Source organism: Callionymus lyra, chromosome 1, assembly GCF_982586985.1.
Source record: "Callionymus lyra chromosome 1, fCalLyr1.hap1.1, whole genome shotgun sequence".
Taxonomy (NCBI): Eukaryota; Metazoa; Chordata; class Actinopteri; order Syngnathiformes; family Callionymidae; genus Callionymus; species Callionymus lyra.
Window position 1 is genome coordinate 50,447,869 of NC_141818.1, and position 16,657 is coordinate 50,464,525.

General features: G+C 33.1%; 1 protein-coding gene across 1 annotated transcript in view; it reads left to right on the top strand.

Annotated features, from left to right (window-relative positions):
* Positions 1-16,657, top strand: part of LOC148090065 (neurogenic locus notch homolog protein 1-like) — an 80,173-nt gene that overhangs the window by 44,483 nt on the left and 19,033 nt on the right. The window contains exons 18-23 of the mRNA XM_087811638.1: positions 9-237; positions 2,802-3,003; positions 4,262-4,415; positions 4,475-4,659; positions 7,197-7,329; positions 13,107-13,364. Coding sequence (XP_087667764.1) covers positions 9-237; positions 2,802-3,003; positions 4,262-4,415; positions 4,475-4,659; positions 7,197-7,329; positions 13,107-13,364 — 1,161 coding nt within the window. The remainder of the gene's footprint in view (positions 1-8; positions 238-2,801; positions 3,004-4,261; positions 4,416-4,474; positions 4,660-7,196; positions 7,330-13,106; positions 13,365-16,657) is intronic.

The window sequence follows — 16,657 nt, forward strand, 5'->3', positions numbered from 1 at the left end:
CTTCTCAGACCCCTGCAGCAACGCCGGCCGCTGTCACGACCAGGTGGACGGCTTCTTCTGCAGCTGCCAGCCCGGCTTCCGAGGCTCCACGTGCGAACAGGACATCGACGAGTGCGAGAGCGACCCCTGCAGGAACGGAGGCAACTGCACCGACTGCGTCGACAGCTACACCTGCACCTGCCCCGAGGGCTTCGGCGGGATCCACTGTGAGGTCAACACGCCCGACTGCACTGAGAGGTACAACTTCATCACGCTAGACTGACTCACTGCTGCAGCGCCACCGTCTGGAACACAAACACATCACAGCCTCAATGAATTCTAGACGGTCGACTGATCATTTTTAATACTTTTCATCATACATCTGAGTAAATGTTTATTTTGATTGATGGTACTTTGCAAGAACATGTACATGAATAGTATATTATTATATCCATCCATCCATCCATCCTGCCATACATCCAGCTATCTATCTATCCATCCTTCCATCTATCCTTCCATCCATCCACCCATCCATCCATACATACATCAATCCATGTATCCATCCATCCATCCATCCATCCATCCATCCATCCATCCATCCATCCATCCATCCATCCATCCATCCATCCATCCATCCATCCATCCATCCATCCATCCATCCATCCATCCATCCATCCATCCATCCATCCACCCATCCACCCATCCATCCATCCATGCATCCATACATCCATACATACATACAGCCATCAATCCATCAATCCATCAATCCATACATCCATACATCCATACATCCATACATCCATCCACCCATCCACCCATCCATCCATACATCCATACATCCATCCATCCATACATACATCAATCATGTATCCATCCATCCATCCATCCATCCACCCATCCACCCATCCATCCATACATCCATACATCCATCCATCCATACATCCATCCATCCATCCATCCATACATCCATACATCCATCCACCCATCCACCCATCCATCCATACATCCATCCATCCATACATACATCAATCCATGTATCCATCCATCCATCCATCCATCCATCCATCCATCCACCCATCCACCCATCCATCCATCCATCCATACATCCATCCACCCATCCACCCATCCATCCATACATCCATACATCCATCCACCCATCCACCCATCCATCCATACATCCATCCATCCATACATACATCAATCCATGTATCCATCCATCCATCCATCCATCCATCCATCCATCCATCCATCCATCCATCCATCCATCCACCCATCCATCCATCCATACATCCATCCACCCATCCACCCATCCATCCATACATCCATACATCCATCCACCCATCCACCCATACATCCATACATCCATACATCCATCCATCCATACATCCATCCATCCATACATCCATACATCCATACATCCATCCATCCATACATCCATACATCCATACATCCATCCACCCATCCACCCATCCATCCATACATCCATCCATACATACATACATCAATCCATGTATCCATCCATCCATCCATCCATCCATCCATCCATCCATCCATCCATCCATCCATCCATCCATCCATCCATCCATCCATCCATCCATCCACCCATCCACCCATCCACCCATCCACCCATCCACCCATCCATCCATACATCCATACATCCATCCATCCACCCATCCACCCATCCATCCATACATACATCAATCCATGTATCCATCCATCCATCCATCCGTCCGTCCATCCATCATCCATCCATCCATCCATCCATCCATCCATCCATCCATCCATCCATCCATCCATCCATCCATCCATCCATCCATCCATCCATCCATCCATCCATCCATCCATCCATCCATCCATCCATCCATCCATCCTTCCATCCATCCATCCATCCATCCATCCGTCTATCCATCCATCTATCTAAAAATTCAATAAATAACCATTTATTTCTGCAACATATTCAGCAGCAGGTAATTTGATAAATAATATGAATGATGATTAAAATAGTTCATTTCATTTCATGATTTTTTGACCTAATTTGACTTTTTATTTGATTCCGGCTCGACCTTTCTTATTGTTTGACATACTTTTCATCTGTATATGTTTATTTTGATTGATAGTAGTTTACAAGAACATGTACATAAATAGCATATTACTATATATGAGTATTAATATTTTAGGTGACGCAATAATTACATTTCACAATAATTACAATTCAAATGAACATTTGGATTTAATAGAATTAAATGTTGCCGAGGCTGAGATTAAAAACAAACAAAAAATGTCTGTTTTGTCGCGACAGAAACTAAAGTAGACGGAGAAAAAGTTTCTTCAACAGTTTTCACTAGTATTTAAACAAGCAACAAACAAATGTTTGGTTCGGTGGGTTTTATTTGGATGTTTTCACTCATATATAATATTTATAAATGTGTATTTTATTGTTCATCCCAAGGTTGTGCAGTGATTTGTAACTTTTTGTTTTTATAATTCCAAAGTAAAATACATGTATAGATCAATGTAACCTGGACTTAAAGGAAGTTTTTTATGTGTTGATTATATCGTACAATACAATGACGTATAATATTACCAGAAAATACTGAAACACAGAAGTATAATGACATCAGTCTTTTTTTCAAAATCCCTCCTTTGACTATTGATGCTTTGTGACCCTGGTCTAGAAAGGCGCTATATAAATAGAAATTATTATTATTATTATTATAAAATTAAAGCTCAAATGAAAACCTGAAAGTAAAGAAAATCGTGAAAATGTTGTAATTCCCATTGAACCTGGTGAACCTGGTGAATGTGGAACCTCTGGTCCTCAGCTCCTGCTTCAACGGCGGCTCCTGCGTCGACGGCATCAACACCTTCTGGTGCTCGTGTCCGCCGGGTTTCACCGGGAGCTACTGTCAGCACGACATCAACGAATGCGACTCCAGACCCTGTCAACACGGAGGAACCTGTCAGGACAGTTACGGCACCTACAAGTGCACCTGCACCCACGGCTACACCGGACTCAACTGTCAGGTAACACTCTGACGCCGGTGCCAGGGAACCCCTCGTTTGGTATACAAGTGTCTTCTTACTATTGAAGGATTTAGCTAATGTTGAGTGTTTTAAATTCAATGTTTTTTAATTCATAGTATTTTTAATTCTATATATAAATGTTGGTATAATAGAGTCACCAGACTAAACCAACAGAGCACAGAGATACTGATCAAACTTTCAGCCAATCACGTCACGCTAAGATGATCAGTCACATGATTGGATTTCAAACTCTATGTGTAATTATTAATTATTATTAATTATTCAAGGCTTAAAAACAACTTCGATTTGATTGATCACGTCATATGTGCGTCGCATGATCGGCTGAAAGTCAGTGCTCTGTTGGTTTAGTCTGGTGACTCTATTATACCAACATTTATATATTGAATTAAAAAGACTGTACAATTATTATTGAATTATTATTGAATTTAGAAAATTTTCTTTTGAATGATTGGTTTTATAATATAGATGGATGGCGGGAGGGAGGGAGGGAGGGAGGGAGGGAGGGATGATAGATGGATGGAAGGATGGATGGATAAATAGATGGATAGATGGAAGGATGGATAAATGGATGGACGGAAGGAAGGATGGATAAATGGATGGATGGAAGGAAGGAAGGATGGATGGATGGATAGATGGATGGATGGATGGATGGATGGATGGATGGATGGATGGATGGATGGATGGATGGATGGATGGATGGATGGATGGATGGATGGATGGATGGATGGATGGATGGATGGATGGATGGATGGATGGATGGATGGATGGATGGATGGATGGATGGATGGATGGATGGATGGATGGATGGATGGATGGATGGATGGATGGATGGATGGATGGATGGATGGATGGATGGATGGATGGATGGATGGATGGATGGATGGATGGATGGATGGATGGATGGATGGATGGATGGATGGATGGATGGATGGATGGATGGATGGATGGATGGATGGATGGATGGATGGATGGATGGATGGATGGATGGATAAACTCCCAACTATATGTGTAAAATAAATCATTACTTTTGAAAATATTACACATTTATAAATAAAAACCTCAATCTTAGAATATAAAGATTATTGAATGAACTTATTTTAAAAAACAGTTGAATTCAGAAATAAAAACATTTCAATATAAAACTTGATAAATGTTGAATTATTCAATCTTCTGATGAAAGTGATTGACGATCAATATGTTTCTGCTCTAATATAATGATTGACACTTGGATCCCCAGAGCCTGGTGCGCTGGTGCGACTCGTCTCCCTGCAAGAACGGCGCCACCTGCTGGCAGACCGGCACCAGCTACAGGTGCGACTGTCGCAGCGGCTGGACCGGCTTCTACTGCGACGTGCCCAGCGTGTCCTGCGAGGTGGCGGCTCGCCAGAGAGGTGAGAGGTCACGCGATCGCCCGCCTCGCTCTGGTGCTGACTGACCCTCGACCCCTCAGGCTTGGACGTGCAACACCTGTGTCAGAACTCGGGTCAGTGTCTGGACGCCGGGAACATCCACCAGTGTCACTGTCAGGTGGGCTTCACTGGCAGCTACTGTGAGCAGCAGGTGGACGAGTGTCTGCCGAACCCCTGCCTCTACGGAGCCTCTTGTACCGACTACCTGGGAGGATACACCTGCCAGGTAACTGACTCACTTAGTCTCTGACTCACTGAGTCACTGAGTCTCTTAGTCTCTGACTCTCTGACTCTCTGACTCTCTGACTCTCTGATATCTACTCTCTGACTCTGACTCTTTGATATCTACTCTCTGACTCTCTGACTCTCTGATATCTACTCTCTGACTCTGACTCTGACTCTCTGATATCTACTCTGACTCTGACTCTCTGATATCTACTCTCTGACTCTGACTCTCTGATATCTACTCTCTGACTCTGACTCTCTGATATCTACTCTCTGACTCTGACTCTGACTCTCTGATATCTACTCTCTGACTCTCTGACTCTCTGATATCTACTCTCTGACTCTGACTCTGACTCTCTGATATCTACTCTCTGACTCTGACTCTCTGATATCTACTCTCTGACTCTGACTCTGACTCTCTGATATCTACTCTCTGACTCTGACTCTCTGATATCTACTCTCTGACTCTGACTCTGACTCTCTGATATCTACTCTCTGACTCTGACTCTGACTCTCTGATATCTACTCTCTGACTCTCTGACTCTCTGATATCTACTCTCTGACTCTGACTCTGACTCTCTGATATCTACTCTCTGACTCTCTGACTCTCTGATATCTACTCTCTGACTCTGACTCTGACTCTCTGATAGCTACTCTCTGACTCTCTGACTCTCTGATATCTACTCTCTGACTCTGACTCTGACTCTCTGATATCTACTCTCTGACTCTGACTCTCTGATATCTACTCTCTGACTCTGACTCTGACTCTCTGATATCTACTCTCTGACTCTGACTCTCTGATATCTACTCTCTGACTCTCTGACTCTCTGATATCTACTCTCTGACTCTGACTCTGACTCTCTGATATCTACTCTCTGACTCTCTGACTCTCTGATATCTACTCTCTGACTCTGACTCTGACTCTCTGATAGCTACTCTCTGACTCTCTGACTCTCTGATATCTACTCTCTGACTCTGACTCTCTGATATCTACTCTCTGACTCTGACTCTGACTCTCTGATATCTACTCTCTGACTCTCTGACTCTCTGATATCTACTCTCTATTTCTGACTCTGACTCTCTGATATCTACTCTCTGACTCTCTGACTCTCTGATATCTACTCTCTGACTCTGACTCTGACTCTCTGATATCTACTCTCTGACTCTGACTCTCTGATATCTACTCTCTGACTCTCTGATATCTACTCTCTGACTCTGACTCTCTGATATCTACTCTCTGACTCTCTGACTCTCTGATATCTACTCTCTGACTCTGACTCTGACTCTCTGATATCTACTCTCTGACTCTCTGACTCTCTGATATCTACTCTCTGACTCTGACTCTCTGATAGCTACTCTCTGACTCTGACTCTCTGATATCTACTCTCTGACTCTGACTCTGACTCTCTGATATCTACTCTCTGACTCTGACTCTGACTCTCTGATATCTACTCTCTGACTCTGACTCTGACTCTCTGATATCTACTCTCTGACTCTCTGACTCTCTGATATCTACTCTCTGACTCTGACTCTGACTCTCTGATATCTACTCTCTGACTCTGACTCTGACTCTCTGATATCTACTCTCTGACTCTGACTCTGACTCTCTGATATCTACTCTCTGACTCTGACTCTCTGATATCTACTCTCTGACTCTGACTCTGACTCTCTGATATCTACTCTCTGACTCTGACTCTCTGATATCTACTCTCTGACTCTGACTCTGACTCTCTGATAGCTACTCTCTGACTCTGACTCTCTGATATCTACTCTCTGACTCTGACTCTGACTCTCTGATATCTACTCTCTGACTCTGACTCTGACTCTCTGATATCTACTCTCTGACTCTGACTCTCTGATATCTACTCTCTGACTCTGACTCTCTGATATCTACTCTCTGACTCTGACTCTGACTCTCTGATATCTACTCTCTGACTCTGACTCTGACTCTCTGGCTCTCTGATACTGACATTGAATCTGACCCTTTTAATAATTGTAATCATTTAATTCAATAGTTTCTTAGATTAGGTTAGATTATATATTTAAAGAATTGGATTGAAAATATATTTTCAACTGAATTATTAAAAAATAAATAAAGATGTTACAATTCCAACAATTATTATTATTATTTTTTTCAAAATTCAATGTTTTTTTTATTCATAGTCTTTTTAATTCAATATAAATGTTGGTATAGCAGAGTCTCCAGACTAAACCAACAGAGCACAGAGCTACTGGATCGATCCGTCACGCCACACATGATTGGCTGAAAGTTGCTATTGTCTGCTTACACTTTTAAACCAACACAAGAAACAACATTTCAACATTTGAAAAGTTAAAAATAAAATGAATGAGCTTAATTCACTGTAAGAAATAAATAAAATAAACCCTTTGAGAATAAAACCTTTGTTTAATCTGGTGTCTTAAGAATCTTAAGTTAATGTTCTGACGAGTGTCGACGCCGGAGCTGCTTCCGTTGATCTGCACGAGGCTGGAAAGCGTCGAGTAAACAAAACATTGTTTCATGTCATCGATCCTCAGTGTTTGCCGGGCTTCGTGGGGAAGAACTGCTCCGAGGAGATCAATGAGTGCTTCTCCCGGCCCTGCATGAACGGAGGCACCTGCATCGACCTGATCAATACCTACAAATGCTCGTGTCCCAGAGGAACCCAAGGTCAGCAGACCCCACGCACACACCTCCGCGCTCGCACCCTCTTCTTCGCCGCCTCCACGCTTCCTTAATTAGGATCCACATCAAAACCTTCTTCTCTCGGCAGATCAGCCATTGATCCGTCGTACACTGATCAGAACACATGATCAATTATTTATAAATAAAGTGGGTGATAATAAAACATGATTATTTCATTTATAAATAAAGCGGGTGATAATAAAACATGATTATTTCATTTATAAATAAAGTGGGTGATAATAAAACATGATTATTTCATTTATAAATAAAGCGGGTGATAATAAAACATGATTATTTCATTAATTAATAAAGCGGGTGATAATAAAACCTGATTATTTCATTTATAAATAAAGTGGGTGATAATAAAACATGATTATTTCATTTATAAATAAAGCGGGTGATAATAAAACATGATTATTTCATTTATAAATAAAGCGGGTGATAATAAAACATGATTATTTCATTTATAAATAAAGCGGGTGATAATAAAAGATGATTATTTCATTTATAAATAAAGCGGGTGATAATAAAACATGATTATTTCATTTATAAATAAAGCGGGTGATAATAAAACATGATTATTTCATTTATAAATAAAGTGGGTGATAATAAAACATGATCATTTCATTTATAAATAAAGTGGGTGATAATAAAACATGATTATTTCATTTATAAATAAAGCGGGTGATAATAAAACATGATTATTTCATTTATAAATAAAGCGGGTGATAATAATACATGATCATTTCATTTATAAATAAAGTGGGTGATAATAAAACATGATCATTTCATTTATAAATAAAGCGGGTGATAATAAAACATGATTATTTCATTTATAAATAAAGTGGGTGATAATAAAACATGATTATTTCATTTATAAATAAAGCGGGTGATAATAAAACATGATTATTTCATTTATAAATAAAGGGGGTGATAATAAAACATGATTATTTCATTTATAAATAAAGCGGGTGATAATAAAACATGATTATTTCATTTATAAATAAAGCGGGTGATAATAAAACATGATTATTTCATTTATAAATAAAGCGGGTGATAATAAAACATGATTATTTCATTAATAAATAAAGCGGGTGATAATAAAACATGATCATTTCAATTATAAATAAAGCGGGTGATAATAAAACATGATTATTTCATTTATAAATAAAGCGGGTGATAATAAAACATGATTATTTCATTTATAAATAAAGCGGGTGATAATAAAACATGATTATTTCATTAATAAATAAAGCGGGTGATAATAAAACATGATTATTTCCTTAATTAATAAAGCGGGTGATAATAAAACATGATTATTTAATTTATAAATAAAGTGGGTGATAATAAAACATGATTATTTCATTTATAAATAAAGCGGGTGATAATAAAACATGATTATTTCATTTATAAATAAAGCGGGTGATAATAAAACATGATTATTTCATTTATAAAGAAAGCGGGTGATAATAAAACATGATTATTTCATTTATAAATAAAGCGGGTGATAATAAAACATGATTATTTCATTTATAAATAAAGCGGGTGATAATAAAACATGATTATTTCATTTATAAATAAGGCGGGTGATAATAAAACATGATTATTTCATTTATAAATAAAGTGGGTGATAATAAAACATGATTATTTCATTTATAAATAAAGCGGGTGATAATAAAACATGATTATTTCATTTATAAATAAAGCGGGTGATAATAAAACATGATTATTTCATTTATAAATAAAGCGGGTGATAATAAAACATGATTATTTCATTTATAAATAAAGCGGGTGATAATAAAACATGATTATTTCATTAATAAATAAAGCGGGTGATAATAAAACATGATTATTTCATTTATAAATAAAGCGGGTGATAATAAAACATGATTATTTCATTTATAAATAAAGCGGGTGATAATAAAACATGATAATTTCATTTATAAATAAAGTGGGTGATAATAAAACATGATTATTTCATTTATAAAAAAAGTGGGTGATAATAAAACATGATTATTTCATTTATAAATAAAGCGGGTGATAATAAAACATGATTATTTCATTTATAAATAAAGCGGGTGATAATAAAACATGATTATTTCATTTATAAATAAAGCGGGTGATAATAAAACATGATTATTTCATTTATAAATAAAGCGGGTGATAATAAAACATGATTATTTCATTTATAAATAAAGTGGGTGATAATAAAACATGATCATTTCATTTATAAATAAAGTGGGTGATAATAAAACATGATTATTTCATTTATAAATAAAGCGGGTGATAATAAAACATGATTATTTCATTTATAAATAAAGCGGGTGATAATAATACATGATCATTTCATTTATAAATAAAGTGGGTGATAATAAAACATGATCATTTCATTTATAAATAAAGCGGGTGATAATAAAACATGATTATTTCATTTATAAATAAAGTGGGTGATAATAAAACATGATTATTTCATTTATAAATAAAGCGGGTGATAATAAAACATGATTATTTCATTTATAAATAAAGGGGGTGATAATAAAACATGATTATTTCATTTATAAATAAAGCGGGTGATAATAAAACATGATTATTTCATTTATAAATAAAGCGGGTGATAATAAAACATGATTATTTCATTTATAAATAAAGCGGGTGATAATAAAACATGATTATTTCATTAATAAATAAAGCGGGTGATAATAAAACATGATCATTTCAATTATAAATAAAGCGGGTGATAATAAAACATGATTATTTCATTTATAAATAAAGCGGGTGATAATAAAACATGATTATTTCATTTATAAATAAAGCGGGTGATAATAAAACATGATTATTTCATTAATAAATAAAGCGGGTGATAATAAAACATGATTATTTCCTTAATTAATAAAGCGGGTGATAATAAAACATGATTATTTAATTTATAAATAAAGTGGGTGATAATAAAACATGATTATTTCATTTATAAATAAAGCGGGTGATAATAAAACATGATTATTTCATTTATAAATAAAGCGGGTGATAATAAAACATGATTATTTCATTTATAAAGAAAGCGGGTGATAATAAAACATGATTATTTCATTTATAAATAAAGCGGGTGATAATAAAACATGATTATTTCATTTATAAATAAAGCGGGTGATAATAAAACATGATTATTTCATTTATAAATAAGGCGGGTGATAATAAAACATGATTATTTCATTTATAAATAAAGTGGGTGATAATAAAACATGATTATTTCATTTATAAATAAAGCGGGTGATAATAAAACATGATTATTTCATTTATAAATAAAGCGGGTGATAATAAAACATGATTATTTCATTTATAAATAAAGCGGGTGATAATAAAACATGATTATTTCATTAATAAATAAAGCGGGTGATAATAAAACATGATTATTTCATTTATAAATAAAGCGGGTGATAATAAAACATGATTATTTCATTTATAAATAAAGCGGGTGATAATAAAACATGATAATTTCATTTATAAATAAAGTGGGTGATAATAAAACATGATTATTTCATTTATAAAAAAAGTGGGTGATAATAAAACATGATTATTTCATTTATAAATAAAGCGGGTGATAATAAAACATGATAATTTCATTTATAAATAAAGTGGGTGATAATAAAACATGATTATTTCATTTATAAATAAAGCGGGTGATAATAAAACATGATTATTTCATTAATAAATAAAGTGGGTGATAATAAAACATGATTATTTCATTAATAAATAAAGCGGGTGATAATAAAACATGATTATTTAATTTATAAATAAAGCGGGTGATAATAAAACATGATTATTTCATTTATAAATAAGTGGGTGATAATAAAACATGATTATTTCATTAATAAATAAAGGGGGTGATAATAAAACATGATCATTTCATTTATAAATAAAGCGGGTGATAATAAAACATGATTATTTAATTTATAAATAAAGCGGGTGATAATAAAACATGATTATTTCATTTATAAATAAAGCGGGTGATAATAAAACATGATTATTTCATTTATAAATAAAGCGGGTGATAATAAAACATGATTATTTCATTTATAAATTAAGAGGGTGATAATAAAACATGATTATATCATTTATAAAAAAAGTGGGTGATAATAAAACATGATTATTTCATTTATAAATAAAGCGGGTGATAATAAAACATGATTATTTCATTTATAAAAAAAGTGGGTGATAATAAAACATGATTATTTCATTTATAAATAAAGCGGGTGATAATAAAACATGATTATTTCATTTATAAATAAAGCGGGTGATAATAAAACATGATTATTTCATTTATAAATAAAGCGGGTGATAATAAAACATGATCATTTCATTTATAAATAAAGCGGGTGATAATAAAACATGATTATTTCATTTATAAATAAAGTGGGTGATAATAAAACATGATTATTTCATTTATAAATAAAGCGGGTGATAATAAAACATGATCATTTCATTTATAAATAAAGCGGGTGATAATAAAACATGATTATTTCATTTATAAATAAAGCGGGTGATAATAAAACATGATCATTTCATTTATAAATAAAGCGGGTGATAATAAAACATGATCATTTCATTTATAAATAAAGCGGGTGATAATAAAACATGATTATTTCATTTATAAATAAAGCGGGTGATAATAAAACATGATCATTTCATTTATAAATAAAGCGGGTGATAATAAAACATGATCATTTCATTTATAAATAAAGCGGGTGATAATAAAACATGATTATTTCATTTATAAATAAAGCGGGTGATAATAAAACATGATCATTTCATTTATAAATAAAATGGAGCTGCTAAAAAAATATCACTTCATAAAAAAGTTAAAAATTAATACAGTGGGTGCTAATAACAAACATCAATAAAAAAGATTAAATAAAAACAATAAAGTGGGGTGCTAATAAAGTGAGGTGCTAATAAAGTGAAGGTGCTTATAAAGTGGGGGTACTAATAAAGTGAGGTGCAAACAAAGTTAGGTGCTAATAAAGTGAGGAAGCTAATAAAGTGAAGGTGCTAATAAAGTGAAGGTGCTAATAAAGTGAGGTGCTAATATAGTGAAGGTCCTAATAAAGTGAAGGTGCTAATAAAGTGGGGGTGCTAATAAAGTGAGGTGCTAATAAAGTGAGGTGCTAGCAAAGTTAGGTGCTAATAAAGTGAGGAAGCTAATAAAGTGAAGGTGCTAATAAAGTGGGGGTACTAATAAAGTGAGGTGCTAACAAAGTTAGGTGCTAATAAAGTGAGGAAGCTAATAAAGTGAAGGTGCTAATAAAGTGAAGGTGCTAATAAAGTGAGATGCTAACAAAGTTAGGTGCTAATAAAGTGAGGAAGCTAATAAAGTGAAGGTGCTAATAAAGTGAGGTGCTAATATAGTGAAGGTCCTAATAAAGTGAAGGTGCTAATAAAGTGGGGGTACTAATAAAGTGAGGTGCTAACAAAGTTAGGTGCTAATAAAGTGAGGAAGCTAATAAAGTGAAGGTGCTAATAAAGTGAAGGTGCTAATAAAGTGAGGTGCTAACAAAGTTAGGTGCTAATAAAGTGAGGAAGCTAATAAAGTGAAGATGCTAATAAAGTGAGGTGCTAATAAAGTGAAGGTGCTAATAAAGTGAGGTGCTAATAAAGTGAAGGTGCTAATAAAGTGAGGTGCTAATAAAGTGAGGTGCTAATAAAGTGTTGTGGTCAAGCTGGGCGACAGTTTCATTGAACATGAGACTCGTCTTCTTCTCTGTCAGGCGTCCACTGTGAGGTCAACGTGGACGACTGCTCGCCGTTCTCCGACCCCGTCACCAGAGAACCAAAGTGCTTCAACAGAGGCAGGTGTTTGGACCGAGTGGGGGGGTACCACTGCGATTGCCCCGCGGGGTACGTGGGCGAGCGCTGCGAGGGCGACGTCAACGAGTGTCTCTCCAACCCCTGCGACCCTCGAGGAACTCACAGCTGCATCCAGCTGAGCAACAACTACAGCTGCGAGTGTCGCGTCGGATTCACTGGTGAGAAGATTTATCAACACGTCAAATGTTGCGTTTTCATTCTTTTTAAATAGTTCAATACTTCCTATATTATACGAGTACATGTGTTTTTTTTTATTATTATTTTTAGACCAACAGAGTACCAAGCTACTTGATCATGTGTTTACACGTCGTCACGTGATTGGCTGAAAGTTGGATCACGTAGCTCGGTACTCTAGTACTGTCTCCTGACACTATTATACTAATATTTTAAACATTGAATTTAAAGCTTTTTATAAATGATTAATTATTTAATTATCACCCGCTTTATTTATTAATGAAATGATCATGTTTTATTATCACCCACTTTATTTATAAATGAAATAATCATGTTTTATTATCACCCGCTTTATTTATAAATGAAATGATCATGTTTTATTATCACCCGCTTTATTTATAAATGAAATGATCATGTTTTATTATCACCCACTTTATTTATAAATGAAATTATCATGTTTTATTATCACCCGCTTTATTTATAAATGAAATGATCATGTTTTATTATCACCCGCTTTATTTATAAATGAAATGATCATGTTTTATTATCACCCGCTTTATTTATAAATGAAATAATCATGTTTTATTATCACCCACTTTATTTATAAATGAAATAATCATGTTTTATTATCACCCGCTTTATTTATAAATGAAATGATCATGTTTTATTATCACCCGCTTTATTTATAAATGAAATAATCATGTTTTATTATCACCCGCTTTATTTATAAATGAAATGATCATGTTTTATTATCACCCGCTTTATTTATAAATGAAATAATCATGTTTTATTATCACCCACTTTATTTATAAATGAAATAATCATGTTTAATTATCACCCGCTTTATTTATAAATGAAATGATCATGTTTTATTATCACCCGCTTTATTTATAAATGAAATAATCATGTTTTATTATCACCCACTTTATTTATAAATGAAATGATCATGTTTTATTATCACCCGCTTTATTTATAAATGAAATGATCATGTTTTATTATCACCCGCTTTATTTATAAATGAAATGATCATGTTTTATTATCACCCGCTTTATTTATAAATGAAATAATCATGTTTTATTATCACCCGCTTTATTTATAAATGAAATGATCATGTTTTATTATCACCCGCTTTATTTATAAATGAAATGATCATTTTTTATTATCACCCGCTTTATTTATAAATGAAATAATCATGTTTTATTATCACCCGCTTTATTTATAAATGAAATGATCATGTTTTATTATCACCCGCTTTATTTATAAATGAAATAATCATGTTTTATTATCACCCACTTTATTTATAAATGAAATAATCATGTTTTATTATCACCCGCTTTATTTATAAATGAAATGATCATGTTTTATTATCACCCGCTTTATTTATAAATGAAATGATCATGTTTTATTATCACCCACTTTATTTATAAATGAAATAATCATGTTTTATTATCACCCGCTTTATTTATAAATGAAATGATCATGTTTTATTATCACCCGCTTTATTTATAAATGAAATGATCATGTTTTATAATCACCCGCTTTATTTATAAATGAAATAATCATGTTTTATTATCACCCGCTTTATTTATAAATGAAATAATCATGTTTTATTATCACCCGCTTTATTTATAAATGAAATGATCATGTTTTATTATCACCCGCTTTATTTATAAATGAAATAATCATGTTTTATTATCACCCACTTTATTTATAAATGAAATAATCATGTTTAATTATCACCCGCTTTATTTATAAATGAAATGATCATGTTTTTTTATCACCCGCTTTATTTATAAATGAAATAATCATGTTTTATTATCACCCGCTTTATTTATAAATGAAATAATCATGTTTTATTATCACCCGCTTTATTTATAAATGAAATGATCATGTTTTATTATCACCCGCTTTATTTATAAATTAAATAATCATGTTTTATTATCACCCGCTTTATTTATAAATGAAATGATCATGTTTTATTATCACCCGCTTTATTTATAAATGAAATAATCATGTTTTATTATCACCCGCTTTATTTATAAATGAAATGATCATGTTTTATTATCACCTGCTTTATTTATGAATAAACTGATCATGTTTTATTATCACCCGCTTTATTTATAAATGAAATGATCATGTTTTATTATCACCCGCTTTATTTATAAATGAAATGATCATGTTTTATTATCACCCGCTTTATTTATGAATAAACTGATCATGTTTTATTATCACCCGCTTTATTTATAAATGAAATGATCATGTTTTATTATCACCCGCTTTATTTATAAATGAAATGATCATGTTTTATTATCACCCGCTTTATTTATAAATGAAATAATCATGTTTTATTATCACCCGCTTTATTTATAAATGAAATGATCATGTTTTATTATCACCCGCTTTATTTATAAATGAAATGATCATGTTTTATTATCACCCGCTTTATTTATAAATGAAATAATCATGTTTTATTATCACCCGCTTTATTTATAAATGAAATGATCATGTTTTATTATCACCCGCTTTATTTATAAATGAAATAATCATGTTTTATTATCACCCACTTTATTTATAAATGAAATAATCATGTTTTATTATCACCCGCTTTATTTATAAATGAAATGATCATGTTTTATTATCACCCGCTTTATTTATAAATGAAATGATCATGTTTTATTATCACCCACTTTATTTATAAATGAAATAATCATGTTTTATTATCACCCGCTTTATTTATAAATGAAATGATCATGTTTTATTATCACCCGCTTTATTTATAAATGAAATGATCATGTTTTATAATCACCCGCTTTATTTATAAATGAAATAATCATGTTTTATTATCACCCGCTTTATTTATAAATGAAATAATCATGTTTTATTATCACCCGCTTTATTTATAAATGAAATGATCATGTTTTATTATCACCCGCTTTATTTATAAATGAAATAATCATGTTTTATTATCACCCACTTTATTTATAAATGAAATAATCATGTTTAATTATCACCCGCTTTATTTATAAATGAAATAATCATGTTTTATTATCACCCGCTTTATTTATAAATGAAATAATCATGTTTTATTATCACCCGCTTTATTTATAAATGAAATGATCATGTTTTATTATCACCCGCTTTATTTATAAATGAAATAATCATGTTTTATTATCACCCGCTTTATTTATAAATGAAATGATCATGTTTTATTATCACCCGCTTTATTTATAAATGAAATAATCATGTTTTATTATCACCCGCTTTATTTATAAATGAA